The sequence below is a fragment of the Lutjanus erythropterus genome, chromosome 5 (assembly GCF_056507025.1).
Source record: "Lutjanus erythropterus isolate fLutEry1 chromosome 5, fLutEry1.hap2, whole genome shotgun sequence".
Lineage (NCBI taxonomy): Eukaryota > Metazoa > Chordata > Actinopteri > Lutjaniformes > Lutjanidae > Lutjanus > Lutjanus erythropterus.
Genome location: NC_139321.1, coordinates 34,927,323 through 34,946,437, shown reverse-complemented (window position 1 = coordinate 34,946,437; position 19,115 = coordinate 34,927,323). Strand labels below are relative to the sequence as shown.

The following is a 19,115-nucleotide window of genomic DNA, read 5'->3' as shown; positions in this document are numbered from 1 at the left end:
ATAAGTGAGCAGTATTTGTCTCCTCACTAAAAGGCACCATTGACCCAGAGGCCAACCACACACGAATGGGTAGCTCCCAGGTGTGATTTTGTGAGTTTATTGTGTGACTGCGAAGCCCTGAGAACATAAAAACGAACGTAAATAAATGGTAAACAAACCTCACCTACACAGAAAAACTAAATGTTCAATATCAGATGTGATAAACAGATGACTGTAAGCAAAGCCTTCCATGGATATCATTTACGAGCTGTGGGTAAATAGGTTAATAATTTGTCTTGCTTAAAGCAATAGTTCACCCAAAAATGAAATTTCACTCAATGTCTTCTCACCCCTGTGCTGATGTGAGGATGGGTGAAGATCTCCAGTTCACAAAACACTCCTGGTGCTTCAATGGAAAACAGCGTTGCAGCCAAGTCCAGTACAATTGAAGTGAATGGTGACCAGTTTTAAAATGTAAAAAAAAAAAACACAAAAAAACCCACAAAATGTCTCCATACTGCTCGTGCAACACCATGTTTTTAGCCTAAATGACAACTGTAGCCTCTCAGACTTCATCCGCGTGCACACGCCTGAAGCAGGCTCTCGCCCAAACCACGTGACACGAGATATACGAGATCTCACGATACCTTCACATCTGTGTTTACATGCTACCTGAAAGTGGCTCAGACAACATAGAGAGATCTGCTCAGAAATAGTGACTTGGTACGCGCACAGTTGACTTTGCAAACTTTCAATAAAGAACAAAATGTCAGAGGACTTCGACATAGAAGAGGAACATCATTTCTTTGCTGCAGCCGCACCGCTTGGGCGAGAGCCTGTGTACCTGCTTCAGGTGTGTGCAGGTGAATCAGGTCTCAGAGGCTACAGTTGACATTAAGGCTAAAAACATGGTGTAAATTACGTCTTTTTGGGTCACATTTTAATGTTGTGGCTTACAGACACTTGGATCACACCACACAAGCAGTATGGAGACATTTTGTTTTACATTTTAAAACTGGTCACCATTCACTTCAATTGTACTGGATTTGGATGCAACGCTGTTTTCCGCTGAAGCTCTGGGAGTGTTTTGTGAACTGGAGATCTTCACCCATCCTCACATCAGCACAGGGGTGAGAAGACATTGAGTGACATTTTCATTTTTGGGTGAACTATCACTTTAAATCTCAGATTTTAGAAAAGTGAACAGACATCTCCCCCTTCAGTAGAAGAATGTGAAAATATCTCTCTGGTGACAGACTTTGCACAGATATAAGTCAAGGTCCGACATTTTTGGGGGGCATAAAAATACATATTTGAGTTGAAGGGATCTTTGAACAGCAACTGCATGGTTGGGTTTCATTATTTTTGGAAACTGCACATAGCCATATTGGATAGATCTAAAAGTAGACTCCCTAAATCCAAAATCCACAATTTGTTGTAGCTCCTCAAAAACTGATTTGTTAAAATCAGGGGCAGTTTTAATGATTTGGAGGCCTCAGGCAAAAACCAATACCAGGCCCTTCTCCATTAACGCAATCCTAGCTGGTGAACACAAACTATTTGGGGGCAGCTCTTTTCATTTAACAAAGCTACAGAACTAACGGGCCCAAACTTTGACCTGTTGTCTTATCTCATCTACTAAACTATGTGATGTCAGTGGTGTAACATAAATAAATAATAATAAAATTTACTAAAGCACTGTACTGAAAAACAACGAGGTACTTCCACTTACTTAGGCTGAACTTTTTTCAGTTTCTGCTACTTATTATGTATGTATGTATGTATGCATTATGTATCATTAAACTACCCAGAAATATAAAGTAGTTCAAATCAGTTCCACATTTACCAGCTGCAACATTAAACTGATGAACACATTCATGCATTAATAACTATAGTCCAATTATATATTATTCTCAAATCAGTCATACTTCACAGTTTATCCCAAAAGAATAAATAACAATTAATAACAAATAATACTAACTAAATATTAATTTGCCTAAAAATAATTATTTTGTATTTTGAAATATTGAGTTAGTATCTCAAAATAATGATTTAGTATCTCAATATAACAAATTATTAAGTCACTATAATGTGAATCTTTCCCAAAATAATGACTCACTATCTCAAAATAATGATTTAGCGTGTCAAAATATTGAGTCAGTATCTCAAAAGAGTGACTTATATTAATAAGTCATTATTTTGAGAAAATGTTTTCATTATTTTGAGATATTGACTCAATATTTTGAAATTGCAAGATGGATTCACATTATCGTGACTTACAGGACCTTCTTTTTTCTCATCATACTGGCAGAAATGATCCTCTGTAGATACAGACGTGTGGAGATGAGAATAACGCACAGATCTGTCTGTTTCTAGCAGAGACACTTCTCTGATACACCACAGATTTACAGATAATCAGGCTTTACAGTCAAAGAAAGTTCAAACTTCTGTCCATATTCACATGTTCTTTCTCTCTCTCCCTCTCACACCACGTGATGTGTATGTATGTAGCGGCAAATTCACGAGGCCCCCCTGGTGGGCGAGGCCCCAGGTAATTGCCTACCTTTGCCATATGATAAAACCGCCTTTGGTTCGAATATTGTTATCGCAATCATAGTCTTGCAACACCAAACAATCAGAGATGTTGCCACCTAATGATTGTCTGGGGGTTTCTAAATGCAAGGAAGCTGCCTAAACAGCGGAAGTACAGCCGCTAACAAACCTTACATTAATTCAAGGACATGCCTTAAAGGAAACAATGCTCTCCCAGTTCTCCTCAGTAGTAATTTGTGCATGTCACCTCGCCAATATGAAGGGCATCCCTAAAGACTTTGAATTGATTCTGTAATGCAGGGTTTTTTACATTTCCAACCAGTGTTAACAGATTGTCTGCAGTCTCTATTAAACTAAGCATTTAGAGACTTGAGTCTATTTTAACCACAAATATTTAAAAAAAAGAAAAAAAAATTGAATCTAATTCCACCTTTTTATTTTTTTCCTTTAAACTTTGATACACTGACCCCAAAAAATACAAAGGCTTTGATAATAAGGGCCATTCTGGTGGCTGAGGAGTCCTAAAAGCCCATCACAAGAAGCCCAACTGTATTTAAAACTTCACCTTTACTTCAATTGCATAGTATTCCCTAGTTAATTACCTGCATGAATGCATACAGAAAGGCATCCTCCTCACTGTAACGGGCGCACAATTTTAACTGTGAAGCCAGACGCAGCTTTTCTAGTGCTCGGTGTTCAGATCATAAACACGTACTGCAAACACACCACGCCTGTACGTAGAACGAGTGAGTCCACGTCTGCAGGGCACATCACCTCCACTGTGTGTCAAAGAAGAGTCTGACTGCCTCCCCTCCCCTTGATATTATATAAATCAGACTCTCACACACAGGAGGTGCTATTGTTGATTGTATGTGACAAGCTGTTTGTAATGAACCAAAACGCCCTTTACCCAGATTTACCTGCGCTGTGCTACGTGCAGTGTTGTTGTTGTTGTTTAAGCAAAGGCCTGTAGCTGATGTTAGCGGTGCTTCTATCAAAGTGTGTCATTTTTAATCATGGCAAATGTATATGTTATGATTTAGTAACCGTTCTATAATTTAAAATAACCACACTGTACTGGACTTCCTTTCCTCTTTTATTTGGAACTCCCATATTAACACTAACAAATGCCTCACGAGACAACAGTTAAAAACAAGACTCAAAACAGTAAAACTAACATTCTTTCAAATGAGAACAATCTTTTCAAGCGTAAAAAGTTTTAGGGATAACAGGTGCAAATAAATACCAGCCTGGTTGGGATGCCTCCTGCTCTGTATTTACAATTTCACTCTCCTCCTCCATGTTTTCTTGTCACTCTCTTCTTCTGAAGCGGTTACCAAACTTAGAAGTGCATTACTGCCACCAACTGTCACTCTCATGTCACATGAGAACATGGTAAGCAGCCCTGCTGCCCAAATCACACTAATTTGTGAGGCAGCTGGGTTCACGAGATGAGGCGATAATTGCACAAGGTGGAAATGGTATTGCTAAATTTCTGCCAGAGAACACATTTCTACTAGTGATGCACCTGAACTTGAGTAAGTTATTCCAAAAAGAGCAAATAATGATAACGATGGAAAGAGATATTTCTTCTTCCCTAAGGTTTGATGTTATTATTGAGGAAAATATAATAGTATTATTTTTTACTTTTAATTAAGTACTTAACTTAATATTACAATATTATTGTAATACAGTATGTTATAATAGTTATACATATATATAATATTCTAGTACTGTGAACTGCAGTAATTTAAAAATCAATAGACATGAACGCAGCTTCATTGCACTTTAAGATTATTCTCTTCAACTAAAGGACATTATTTACATCTTTAATAGAATCTTTCAATTTATAAAATTTTCAGTATGTTTTTGCTCAGTGTCCCCCAGTTAAAGGACGGGCTTTGGATCATAAAACTGCAATGTCAAAGAATATTAGGTTAGAAAAAACTATATTTGCCCGATTTAATGTGACCTAAACCCCACCCACCTCTGGTCTTACAGATACAGGGGTAGATAATTTTGTGACGTCTCTGTGCATCTCTAATTTCTACCACCCAACACTGGCTGATGTCATGTTACAGCGAAAAAAACATGTAATTTTGGAAAATGACACCTTTTAACTCTCCCCCTATCATTTCTAAACGCTATTATTGTTTGTGCCACTGTTGCAGACAACTGTACACAACCCTGGGTCCCATTCTGTTTCCTCAGTCGCTAGCTTCAAGTAGAAATGATCAATACCTAAGCTACTATAATGATGTGCATTGCATTGTAATAGCAGTTTGAGCAGCCTATTGTTCTGCTCAAACAAGCAGCAAGGTTTAGCATTGGGGTGCATGGGGCCTGTAATGTTAGAAGAAGAAAACAATCTGAGAAAAAGTGTGAATTTGCAGCCGGTGGCAGACAGCAGTGTCATTATTCTATAGCCACTGAGCTGTGCAATCAGCATTTACTTCATAATGATAAGTTAAAGCAAATAAGTTTTCTATTGTTGTCTTTTTAAATCTAGGTTGAAATAATTGGCTGCTCTAAAAATGAGGCTATTTCTCCTTTTGTGTTCTCTGTCATGTAATCAAATTTCTAATGGAAACACATCAATAACTGCAGCTTTTTTAAAAATAGTTTGATAATGACATCTTTTAGGGAGTTAGATCTGGAGAGATGCTTTCAAAAAAGCAGAAAATGGTGTCCACGTCTTACCTCGATCACTGTCGTACAGGTAGGCAAACTTGTCCCATTTGTAGTACTCGATAAGGCTGAGGAGGGGCCCCTTGATATCTGGTCTCATCTGGATGATAAACTGCTGATTCCCATCCAGAGGGAAGCTGGGCGTAATGAAGGAGACGTGGAGCGTCCCACAAAATGACGTGATGGTGTTGACAGACTTCTTGTCGTAGAATCCGAAAATGGCGTACACTCCTCTCGAGAACTGTGAACAGACTGAAGCAGAAGAAAAGAAGTTGGTTAAGGCAATGTTCCTTGTAGTTTTTTTTCTTTCATGCCAGGAATTATTTTGTCAGAACCTTTTCCTTTTGGAAATAAACTCTTCTGACATTTATTTGCTTTCCACTATAACTCATGACAATGTATATGTCTAAGACCTTTATTGCAATCCTTTAGCACACATTAGGGCTGCACACAAGCAATAAGGGACGTCTCTTCCACTTCCTCTTTCAGCTGATTAATAGATAGCTTTCCATAAGCTCTGCCAGGGGAGTGCTTGTACGCAACAGCTAAAGATATACTGTACGGCAGTCACTTTGTGAAACTTTTATGAGTGGCCCTATGACTTTTTGATACAGTGGGAATAAGAGATGTTGTGTATGAGTCAAGCATTTACCAAAACCGCACATTAATTCTTCATATGAGATATCCATCTGTGCTCTACCATGATATGCTGTAATGGTGCTGTGTTGTGTTTAATTTCTACTCAGGCAGAAAATCATGTCAGGATTCTCCTATGAGAATATGTAGGAGAGCACATATGCTACAGAGCACTGCTTCACCACCACCCATTAGCAGTAGATGTGTCAACAACAGATTATATAACATTCTTAAAGGTGCAAAAGTTTTCAGAATAAACTACTACTTAAATTCACCACCAACTGCAGCAACGTGAAATTTAAGGTGCAATGAGATTGACGAATTTTAGTTTAAACATTAACTAAAATTATGAACAGAATATGTTTGCTCCTATGTCAAAGATGTCTATGTATCGTGTTGCAGAAATATCTACTGACGTTAGCATGCTAACCAGCTAGCCCCAGTCTGTCCTGTTTTAGCTTGATATGTGCAAGCGGCAAGTTTGCTGTCCTACTAGCTCTCTTAACTTTTTAGTCGAATAAATAATCAAAATAACCTCACAAAATGTCAATAAAGAAATTATTCTTATACCTATTTTTCTTATTAAACAGAAAAATACAAGTTGCATCAGCTAATATGACTGCTACCTGCACAACTAATTGAGCTAATGGCAGCTACAGTTAGCAACAGTTAGCAGTGACTCTGGTGATATGCTGTGTCCTATTTGTTTGGAGTATGGTGGTCGCCAATTCTTACATATTGCACCTTTAATATATAGACCTCATTTCAGTCTGTAAACATTATGTCGTTTTTTACTGGGCTGAGATTAGGTTAAAGCAAAACCATTCCCTAAACATGTTAGCTAATGCTAGCTTGCAAGTTTTGTTGGCTTGTTCCTTAACAATGGCTAAAGAGACTACAAGCTCTTCTGAACATTTACATTTCAAAAAGAAAATACACGCCCACTGAGCAGAGGATGTTGCGAGGAGACAGGAAGGACGAGTGAGGACAAGTGAGAGGAAAACAGCCTGCAGAGTCAGACTATTTCCACATCTAATGTGGTGAATTAAGGTTTCAACCAAATCAGAGTTGGTAATAGACCGTTGCTATGAAGAACAGGCTGTTGCCAAGGATGCAGCTCTGAAGGAGCAATAAAATCATTTTTAAATCCATAAAATCACTTTACAATTACTATTTTGTGTTGATTTATTGATTGTTTTGGTAGGTAACCATATAATAAGTGGTTTAATGTGCAGTGAGCAAGTTATTACTGTGAAATAAACAAGATAATTCACCCTGTCTGAGTTGTATTTTTCTTTACATTTGTCTCCAAAGTTTGTGATTTTTCATCTTTAAATTAATTTCATCACTTTTCACAGTTAACTTGGTACATATTGCTTGGTGCAGATTGCAAATTTCCCCCACTGTGGGACTAATAAAGCAATATCTTAAAACACTGTATCTTATTGTTAACAGTAGACTATTTACTGTTTGTTTGTATATAGTGTTGCACATCTTGATAACCACCTCAGAGTGTGAGATAATCATTACCAACACTAGCGAGCATCATCGTCTTCATTTAAATTTGACAGAAACAAAAGAAAACTAAACAAACTCACTGTCTTGGCCTGTCGTTCCACTGCTCCAACAGTCACCAACTCTGGATTGGTCAAAATGAATTCTTAATTCACTGCTTTAGACAAGAAAATATTGTAGCTGTACATGCCTACTTTCCCCAGTGCGTCTTAGCTCCCCTGCTGGTGATATTTTCACATCTAAAATGGTGAATGAGGGATTTATTTTAACCAAAAGAAAGTTGGTGATTGTTATAACAGTGGTTTTGATGAATTTTATTTTGTTTCTGTTGGTTGAGTTTAAAGGAAGTGAGTTTTACAAAGTTAACCAGGCATGTGTGAGAATATTTCCTTTCTTGATATTTTGTGAGTCAATTTTGTTTATTTTTGAGTGCTTGCATACATCTCTTGGCTTATCTTATGTTTAACCATAGTTGTTTTTTTGACTGACAGTGGCACCTAGTATGCACTAAAACTTTTATTTTGAGCCATTACCACTTTGATTCTGGGACCAACAACACAGCAAGATGGCATCTGCTCTTGGTCATATGTCCTACTGCTCACTGCCTGCTGTTTGCCTCCAGTTGTTCCTTTGCTTTGCGTCTGGGTAACGCCGTGACATAATCATGACATCACCACTAAAAGGCTCTATATTCTTTGGAGGCCTTTAAGCCAATGGTTGCCTTTGTTAGGATCACTGTAGTGCGTGCAACCAGCATTTATGATGAATCTGTTTGTTTGCATCAGACTGTTTACATTACATCCTCATCTTGCTGACTCTGCAAAATCATACGTGTTCAATAATTCATGACCTGTGCTCAGGTACATACAGTACAGTACCTTTGCTGGCCTCTAACATTCATTATGCACAGAGCAGAAAAAGGGCAGCGTGCGCTGAAGGTAAACGAGAAATGTCGAAGTAATCCTGAGGTTGCAAGCTGTTTCTCAAATGTTGCAGGAGGGTCAGCAGATTGGCATGTTGCTTGTAAATGTGTATTGATCAAATGTAAGTTAATCAGGCTTATTGACTCGGACATATGTGTGCTCCGGTGTAATTAAACTAATGAGTCATTTCCTTCTCCACAATATAACTGTGATGACTTGCTGACAAAGGGAAGCGGAGTCCATGCATCAGATATTAGCTTGCCTGGTGTAAGCATTGTTGGCATCCTGACACTTCTGTACAGGCAGTGGCAGCTCATCATTGATAAAAAGATGAGGCAGACTGCTGTGGCCTTAGAAACATGAGGGAATCTTATCAACAGATTATGTTAAGAGAAGATTAATTAGAAAGGTTTACTAAATTCCCGCCTTAATGTTTCACACACAACAAGTCCTCTTTACAGCCACTTTCTTGTACCGTTAAGCACTGAGCAGCTACACTGGTGAAGTTTGGGTCGAAATTAACAGCAGCTCATTAAAAATTTGTCTCTGGCGAATGAATCAAGCAGTCTGCGGTATGTGGTCTCCGTCTATTCTCAAACGGTGTCCCTGCTGAACAAGACAGACTCGCCTGGATCATTAAGAAGTTAAATTAAATTTAAACTAATTCCTCCTGTCTCGAATAGGGTTGTGAAGTTATTTCAGGTACCCCTGGTTCCTGAACTAAAAGTCCCATTTATTTTCTGCACAGTCAGTGGCACAGTAGGTGACCAATAGTTGGCGCGCTTCAAAGGCTTGGATGGACATGATTTAATCAGCAGCACAAAAGATGAGCATCTGTGTTACTGTAGAACATCTGGTTCTTTGATGAAAAGTCACAAGTAGTTTGTGTGTACAAATGTAAGGAAAGAGTTCAGCTATTACTTGGAGTGCATTTTGGATGCATCAAGTCACTGAGCTTAAAATGTTGTGTTTTGTGTGCTGATTCTGTCACATGTAACGACGGTTGAAAGATGAAACGAAATATGAGTTATGAAACTGATAATGTCTTAATCTTAAATAAATTATCTCCAAGAGTCAGGGTAAATTTTGGATGAATTTGGCAGATAGTGTTTTGTTCTCACCTCAATGACGAGGCGTTTTGAGTTCACTACTGCTCTGATTCACACCAAGTCACCATAGCAACAGCAGCTGAGGCTCATGGGCATGGTAGTATTTAGAGCAATGGATGGAAACACATTATTCCTCAGAAACAAAGACAAAATAATCAAAGCTGGTGACCATCACCTAAACTTACAGAACTGTTGTATTATCCTGGAGACCCCTGTGTTTCTATGTTGAAAGACAATGTCAATATCATTAAAGGGATAGTTCACCCAAAAATGAAAATTCAGTCATTATCTACTCACCCTCATGCCCACTGAAGGTCGGGTTTATTTTGTTAGTCCGCAAAACACTGCTGGAGTTTCACAGGAAAACAGTGCTGCAGAATCTTCCAAACAATGTGCATGTTCATGTGAACGCAGCTCCAAACTAAGGATCCACAGTGAAGATGTTGCAGCTTTAGGAGACTTGGCTTACACCAGACGAGCAGTATTGAGGATTTTATGTTTTTATTTTCTTGTTTGTTTGTTTTTTTTTTGTTTGAAAACTGGTCACCATTCACTTCCGTTGTTTGGGAGATTCTGCAGCACTGTTTTCCTGTGACACTCCATACATGAGGGTGAGTAGATAATGACTGAATTTAAATTTCTGGACAACTATCCCTATAAAATAAAAAAAAGAAAAATTTGAAATGGGAATGCATAGTAGCCTAAATACTAGGCTTGCTTGGGCAGAAGGTCTAGGTGTTACCAGTGTTACACGTAATTGCCTCCACCATTTAATTACTCAGTCAGACAATGAACAAATGTAATGCAGACCAGAAGGGGAAATACAGAACCAAAGCATTGCAGAACAGTTGTGGGGTGCACACAGACATAAAAGTGAGTATTCTTGTGTGAATACATTACAATGAAGGCAATAGCTGGTGCTAATTTGTCAAAACTAAGGCTATCTTGGCTAAACTGAGCTAGCCTTAACAAGGAGCTAACATTACATCCAGCTTGTACTTAACGTTAGCATCACTTCACAAGTCATCCGTGGATATCAGACACAGTTATTGGGTTCAGTGTGGGGAATGTCTGATCAACTCGGTAACCTGTCAAGTAACCAACCTTTTAAGCATTTGTAATGTTCAAATTAAAGGAAAGCTCTAATGTTAGCTAATATTAAAGATCAGAGTGAGCACTCTAAGGTTACAGATATTGAGCATCATCACTCGAACTCTTCTTGTAATCAGTAACAATTGTATAACAATTCAAATGGAAAATATATATACATGTATATATATATATATATATATATATATATATATATATATATATTTGTCTATTGCCATTGACTACCATTCATATTTTTTTCTGAACTTAGACCCCATGGACCACACCAGAAGGGGTGACTATGCCTCTCTATGGTGCAGCCTCCAGCTTCAGGCTGGCTGCACAAAACTCTACAGTGGTCTGAAATTACAGAATAGTAACAAATAGAAACAACTAAAGAAATATGAAAGAAAAATGTATATTTAAAAGTTACTATACACCATGCTGAAAAGTTTCAAGAGCCTTTCGCCTCTGTGTCTTTTGCATCTGTTACAACCTTACCAAAGAGTGTACTGACACACCCAGCCTCTACATCACTGCTGCAAGGTGAGAAGTTCAACCACAAGTGGTCAACAGAAACTCTTTGATGAAAAAAAATCATATTAATCAATAGTTGCTGGTTCATACATACTTGGCAGCTACTTTTCTAAATGTTATCATCCCTTGGCAAGTGCAGCAAAATATTTAAAAGTAGGTTGAATGCTTTACTCAAGTACATTGAGCGATATTTTGCACAGAGAGTGTTATTGACTTCAAACTCAGTTTTTCTACATAGTCTGGGGTATTCAACCCATTCAGCCCATAATCAAAGGCTCTTTGAGCTTAAGGCTACTCTACCAACCCCTGCTGCCTTTTACCCCTCAGAGCCCTCAGAACATGCAGAGCTCATCAAGAATGGGCCAAAATAAGCGGGGGCAAGGCCAGCTTTCATCCACTGCCAGTATTCATGCGCTTCCAAAATCTTTACCGATTCGTCGACTCCAGCAATTAAATGTTCATCACAGTCATCCGAGACAAAACGTTAACAGCAGTCCCATCACCTCCATCAGTCTATGGCGGCGTTACTAATCTTTTTAGCAGATGACATTGGCCGGGGATGTGGCCTCACAGAGATCAGACCCCCACTAATCTAATTTTCACTTTTGTCTAACTGGAAGCTAATAGAACCCAGAGTGTGTCATCTGTTAACTGTCGTAATCTAATGGGAAAATAATTTTGTACAATTCAGTGAAGGGGATGAAACATTCCTCTGAGAAGAGGTTAGCTTACAAAAGTGATGGCATTAATGTTCATGGGTAACAGCTGACTGAACTGAACAAAGCCTGACACAAATGAGGACAAAGTTCAGTTTGGGGAATAAATTTGTATAATCTGGACAGTTTTTCCTCCACAAAATGTCTAAAACCAACCAGAACAATTTTCACAATGTAGGCTGCCATGAGAGGTGGTGATCACAGGTCACTGATGGTTACGGTGACTGTGGTCATCCTTGAGGTTATCCTATAGGCACATGTATTATGCAGTTATGCACATGTATAATTAAACAAACAATAAGACCTTTCAACCATTCAATATAACCATGTAGGAGTTTGTAATTTTCCCATCATTCATTTAATTTCAAGGGAAAAAACTGTTCCTTTTTTCCTCCAGGACATCTGAGGAGTTCATTTTCAAAAACACATAGACACCATTCACATAAATAAACTGACACCAGTTTGATTGATATGCCCCAGAGTGCACAATTAAAAAACATAATTTATGAAAATGAATTCGATCAAAACCACGCAACACCTGTTTAACTGATATTCTTTGGAGTGCACAAAAAAAAGAACAATTCAGGAAAATAAATAAAAACATATCTGTCTTTGCAAATGAACCTTTAATTTGTCTACTGCATTGATATGATTAATAGTTACTTTGCAGGTTAATTTTGCACACAAATTAAACATATTAAAACTTATACTTATTAAACCTTATTATATATATATATATATATGTCAGTCTGCCCTAATAAGTAATGAGTAATGAGAATAAGTTTACACCTGGTATTAACATACATTTGGGTTGACAGCTCTGAGTATGTCAGGTTACGTTTTAGTGGGTCTCCAAATGCATGTTCGCAACGACCTAATGCATTGTTGTTTTCAACCTGAATTAATGAATCAGACCACAAGTGAGACAACAATTAGGTTGGTAAAAGCTGCCAGAGCGGAGTGTGTCTGGGGGCTGGGCCTCACTGATTAATATGCAAAAAATGTAACTTAGATTTTTTTTAAAAATGGATCAGTGAAAACATGCTCTGGTTTTGCTCTGGCTGCTCTGCCTCACCCCTCTGTGATTTAGGATCCAGACTTTCCAAATGGAAAGCTTTAAAGTACAAACATTAGCTGCAGTTGCTGTTAGTCAGTTAGCTCGGCTACCCATGCAGCAGGCATCCTATTAGCTTTAAAACTTAAACCTCCTCCTGGTGGTCCAAAGCACCTATGCTAGCGATGAAAACACCAACACTTCCTCAAGGTTCCCAAGGAAGGTCAGCTACTAAAAGGACTGCTATTTGCATGACTAACTGATCTAGCTAACAGTGACTACAGTCAGCAGCAGTTAGAGGTTATTTTAGCAAAAAGCAGGGCTGTATATCCATTAGGAAACTGCAAATTGGAGTTGAGGCAGAGAAGCCGGAGGACATCAGACAGTGCATTTTGTGCATCCATGAGAATCCAAAGGCTGTTTCACACAGAGATATATGGCACCACCGGCATGTCAATTATGCATCAGTCAGGATCCATTAATGTTTAAACAACAAAAGATAGACTGTGTGGTCCCAGACCATCTCAGCAAGTGGTTTGAGTGATCGGATCAGTCTGTCTTGATGATTGTTTGCATTTGTATTTAGTGCTGTCCACGTGCGACTGGAGCTCGGTATCTTATGTTTTTTTCTAATGCTGTGGCTAAAGCAATACTTTTAAAACAATACCATTGCCTGAACCGATACTTTATTTAAAAAAGGAAGCACAAAATCATACTTGATGACATTAGACAACAGCTTCTTCATTGCTAAGGCAACTTGAAAACTTGAAATGATACAACAATTTAACTATTAACAGTTTACTACTTAAATATAAACATAAATGAATATGAAACACACAGATTTACAGAAAAAAATTCACATGGACTAATGAGTAAAACCTAACCAGTAACTTAATAGCAAATAACAGTTACAGTACCAATATCAGCCAAATCAATTTTGAGTTTCTATTCAAGCTCCAAGCAAATGTTTTGCATAAATATTATCACATTCCCCCTGGTTTTTCATGAAAGTGCTTTTAAAAATTTGTCGCTCATCCCACTCAGTGTTGGAATCCTTTTACATGAAACAGAGCAACACTTTAGACCGATTAGCTAGTAGCTAAGGAAGCTACTGGCTAACAGCGGGCTAACTTCACCTGCTGCCAGAGCCACGCAAAGAGCGTACTGTACAAACTAGGCACATTTGGTGTCACCACAGGGGTGAGTTATATACGCCTGTTTCATTTGACAGCTCAGGCACATGGCACTAAAATTAGGCACTGTAATCTGCATTGTGATTTGGTTCAGTCGGGATGCAGGTAATCGCATAGGACCCTGATGAATGACTCAATCACCCAAGATGCATACAAGGTGTGATCAGTCTTAGTTTTTATAGTTTGGTACATTTTGCTGATAATACTGCATTACTAATAGAATACACTAATACAATGGTAGCACTGCACCTTTACATCATAGTACTAATATGGAATGTATAATGCTACCTTAACTCAATAAGATTTAAAAAAAAAATCCCCCACGACTGACCACATAAGCCCTGACAAAGCCTGCATTTGTTCTTAGAAGAAGAAAAAAAAAGATCCTATCTCATCATGCCAGCATCACGGAACAGAATAAATATATTCTAGGACTCCTCATCGCCACCCCCTGAAGCTAATAGAGCCGTAGAGTTTCCCTCTGTCTCTGTGTCACTCTCTCCTTTGTCATGTTTCTGAGGCTTTCTTTGCCGACACTCTCTCGCTGGTGAGCTTGCTGAGTTTGCCCAGGATTAAAACTCTCTGAGCTCATGCTTAGAGACTGGATATCCCCATGACTGTGCTGCAGCTTATGCCAGAGCGAACAGTTTGACAACATGTTACTTTATTACCAGAAATGGTAATTCATTTCCAGAAGCAATGCACTACCCATGTCTCCATGCAGCGACTGTTCGGAAAGGCTTTTGCCGGAATGTGTCAAAAGAATGAAGGGCGAGAGGTTTTTAATGGCCGATCTATGTGCGCCTCTTCGATGAGGAATTTAGAAATGTTTAATTAAGGAAGAAAAGCCAGCCACAAACAGTAACTTTTAGAAACAGTGAGGATTGTGGAAAAAGCCATTAAGCCTCTGTCACATCTGACTGCTTTTCAATGAAACCAGGGAGCATTTGCTTGCAGAAATCCCCCTCCGAACACAGGAAAAAGAAGTGACTGGGTAAATCTTTTTCTTTACAGTGTTGATGAGGTCACCCTAATTAGGCACCACAAGCAAAATGTTGAAACAAATCTTATTATTGCTCACTTCTGGGTCTGTAAGCTATTGGTATGGGCACAGTTTTCCCTCCCTATCTTTCTGTTTGAAAAGACAAAATGAAAAAAAGAAAAATGCTTTTCCCACTTAATCTGGGGAATGTTCAAGTAAGATAAACACACTGTGGACTTGGGGACTTGTAATCCTGACATTGTAGTTACAGACAATACTGCACAGGGCATAATACACCGTACATGCACTTGTGCATGTGTGTCTGGGGTTGCCTGGTGGGTGTGTGAAAATTCCTCTTGAAATTTTTTTTATTGTTTCATGTGTGAACCAGTAATGTCAAAGGAAATGAGCCTTTTGATGAGTACAATGTGAAACATAAGATGGATTCCTACGAGAAGGCTGTATATGTAGAACAAGAGCAGGACAGACCATCATTCTGCAGAGTACATTTCAGACTCATTCAGCTGCTTTGAAAATTAAATAATGAAAAATTATATAGATCCTATTAAAAAAAAAATAAATAAATAATAATCCATGTTTGCATATGTATCTACAAACTGCAATTCCAAAAAACCTGGGATGGTGTGTAACAGGTGAAAAAAACACAGAATGCAATGATTTTGCAAATAGTTTTTGACCTATATTGCCCATTGAACATTTAATGTTCAAACTGATCAGCTTTATTGTTTTTTGTTGAAGTTGTTGAAATTCTTACCCCTCTTTGCTTGATATCTGACTTCAAGTGCTCAACAGTCCGGGATCTCTGTTGTTATTTGTTATTTTGCGCTTCATAAGGCAAAGTTTTAGAACATTAAATATCAAGTCAAGAATGATTTGCAAATCATAAAATCATCACAGTCAGTTTTTTATACATTTTACATATTGCCTGTACTTGTGAGTGCCTTTAAGTGGGATTGTTTCCTTTCTCTCCACACACACAAACCCACAGGAAAGACATGAGAAAAACACGTCCAACCTTCACATTTCAAGACTTTTAAGACTTTACAGACTTGCATTAAAATATCTGTAAGATTGCTGCAGTACAGTTAGTTTGTATATTGTGTAAAACGAAAACAGTCTGCTGTATCTGTGTCTGTCCTCTTCAAAATGACTGACAGTAAGCCCCTTGATACCCCCCCAATATTGAGTCATACTTTAAATTAGGACCCCTGGCAAACATGAACTCAGTAAATAGTTCCATCTATTAAAACCACACAGGCAGAATTGGGTGCTCTTGACTCAGGTCCCCCAGGACCCCATAGGTATCTTTAAAAAGCTCTAATTAAAACAGAATTAGAAAACAACAATATGAAGTCATTAGGAACAAATTAATTGACAATTTAGGTAAGGTTAAGGTTAAACATGGTTTGTGCTGACTTGTCTACAGTTGCGGGTAGATTAAAGTCTGCACAAAATTCTCTGAAGTTGCTCCTGCAGTTCCTGTACATTATTTGTACCAGGGACATATAAGCACTCATCAGATACTGTGGTCATCACAAGGTCCTAATCACCTCATTATCAGCAGCATGTTAAATTTGTCGCAGCAGTGACTCTGGCACTGCATCACCTTCTGAGGAGAAGGTGCACCCTGTGAAATATATTTAGCCGTCCCAATTAGCTGACCTCATTTTCACCACTATGGCACTGAAGGCATCTCCACCACTCCACCACTGTTTACATTACTGTCACTGATCAAAGATAAAACTCGCATAAATTAGCTAATTAGCTAATAAAACAGCCAAACTCAGCTGACATCTGAGAGGTCTTGCATCAGTGTGAAGTTATTTGGTCTTTTAACGAACATTTTTTCTTCGATGTTCACATCTTTTGCAAATTCACTGAGCTTGATCATCCTAAAGAAGACCCCCAATCTCACTATCATGATTTGATCACAATAAACTGCAATAAAAAGCCATTATTTTCTGTTTAAATGTCATACCATATGTAGGCTTTAAGATATTTTTTCCATGAGTTCATATTAAACAAAAACAACTTTTCGATCAAGTGGCTTAATAGCATAGGAAACCTTGACAACCTTTTAATTAAGAACAAGTTAAAAAAAACACACATTACTGTAATATTTAATGGAAAATTAACGAGCAAGAGAATATTTAATTGCAGGCTTTATAAAAGGTTTTAAAGAAGCTGTAGTGATCAGACGGGACATTCATTAAATCAGCTGTGGACAACACTATCTGGTATTTAACAGAAGTCTAACAGAGGCCCAGTGCATCAGCAAAAAGATGAATCAGTTTAACACACACACACACACACACACACACAGACCACGTCACTGTGGTGATGATCATCAGCAGTCCAGTCACAGCTAACAGAACTGACTGTTAGATATCTCACCCTTTCCAACACTCCTGTTCTCACCACGGGGAAAACAGCCTCTGGACTTTGGGGATTTTATGTAAAACTGATCTGTCACTCGTTGGCGAGGCCGCTTAAAACCGCCACCCCGGCCGACAGAGCAACCTGAGCACATTTAGTCACTGATATAGTATCTGCACGGCCAGATTTTGACCTTGCATATCGCCAACAAACTCAACAAACTAGGTGGGTCATCACTGCCTTATAAAATAGCCAAAAATAACTTGGCAGCCACACGATGTTTGTTCTTTCTCCTCACGGCTGATAAAAGCAGCTGGAGTCCCAGGATAAAACGCTAAAGATAAGATAACGTTACAAAGGGCAGCGATGATGCTGTTGATGACGTACAGTGTACAGTGTGAGACAAGAGACAACAAACCTACCACAAACTGAAACTTTCTTGACTTGTAAAATTTTGTTTTTTTAAGTTATGCTTTCTACCAGGCGTGGCTGCATCGTATGACGGCTGCGCCACATCAGCCGGACCTGATTGCAGCCATTCTACACAATACTTGTAATTCCACCAGCAGCACCTCGGCGTGTCCCAGAAGCGGCTCTCCACTCCACTACCCTTCAAATGCATGCCGAGTCTATTTTTGATGGACGCTGCATCAGTTAGCACAGAGCAGATCGAACAGGCAGAAAGACAGACACAGAAAAGGCAGGGAGAATTTTCAAAATAAAAGACCCTGTGCAGACTCACGATCATAAAGAAACTGTTTAACCACATAGCCTGCTTATCAGTGGTAGAAGAACAAAAAGCAAGAAAAGAGGACATAATCAACAATCTGAGCAAGCAAACATAATCAGACCGGCAAAATGCTGCGCTGAAATGCTTCTGAAACGCTGCTGGTGGGGCTTGCAGTCATGTGGACGACGGATCAAAACCATGGCGCAGACGCGCCGTGCTTGGTGGAATCAACCGGTTAGACACTTTATATGTTACTACTTCTCATTGGTGCCCAAACCACAAGGCTTTTATCTCCATCCAATCATCTATGGTAAGTTAACGATATGTGTTTAGCTAGCTTGCATGTCTGTGAATTATCCCTGCAATCTCACTGGAACCCACACTACAATGAAAGAAGATACTGGAGCAATATGCTTGCTTTGAGCACCACGTACTGAAAACAGACCCATCCTACGTCAGAAAGCCCTGCACCAACAAAGAAGAATACTGTGATAATTGAACACCAAACAATTGCACAATTAATGACCAAAATCTACCAGCACCTCTAAAACTCACTAATATACATATGCCTGGGAACTATTACTTGTCATAATTATTGTGGATTGTGAATATAATCATCAGAACTGCCAGACTTTACTAATTAAAAAATCATTTTTATGTTTCTGCTTCATTCTAGACACATTTCAAGCATTAAACAACATCGTGTTTTATCTCCCCTGGGTAATTTCAACACTTTTAAGGTCTTTCAGAGTCTTCCTGCCCGTCTTACTCTGCTGTAGGTGAAGCAAGGACAACTCAAAGATGCTTTTGAAACCATCCCTGTCTTCCTAAATGGTCTTGTAATATCAGACTCTTTCTTTATTAAGCGTTTGCTTCCATTTAAACCTCAGAAATAGAAAACGGTCAGAGACATCTCTCACTTGAGGCTCTGACACAAGAACAATTTTGAGACTTTCATCTTTTCTTCTCATCTAAATTAATATGCTGTTTAGCCTTCAGCTGAATTCCTATTCT

The 19,115-nt window shown here is 38.6% G+C and overlaps 1 protein-coding gene across 6 annotated transcripts in view; it reads right to left on the bottom strand.

The window, feature by feature from the left end:
- Positions 1-19,115, bottom strand: part of gria2b (glutamate receptor, ionotropic, AMPA 2b) — a 78,324-nt gene that overhangs the window by 34,418 nt on the left and 24,791 nt on the right. For all 6 annotated transcript variants that reach the window (XR_014770628.1, XM_084719722.1, XM_084719723.1 and 3 more), the window contains exon 3: positions 5,233-5,472. Coding sequence is in view for 5 of the 6 variants with exons in the window: in XM_084719722.1 (XP_084575848.1) it covers positions 5,233-5,472 (240 nt within the window). In the remaining variant the exon portion in view is untranslated. The remainder of the gene's footprint in view (positions 1-5,232; positions 5,473-19,115) is intronic.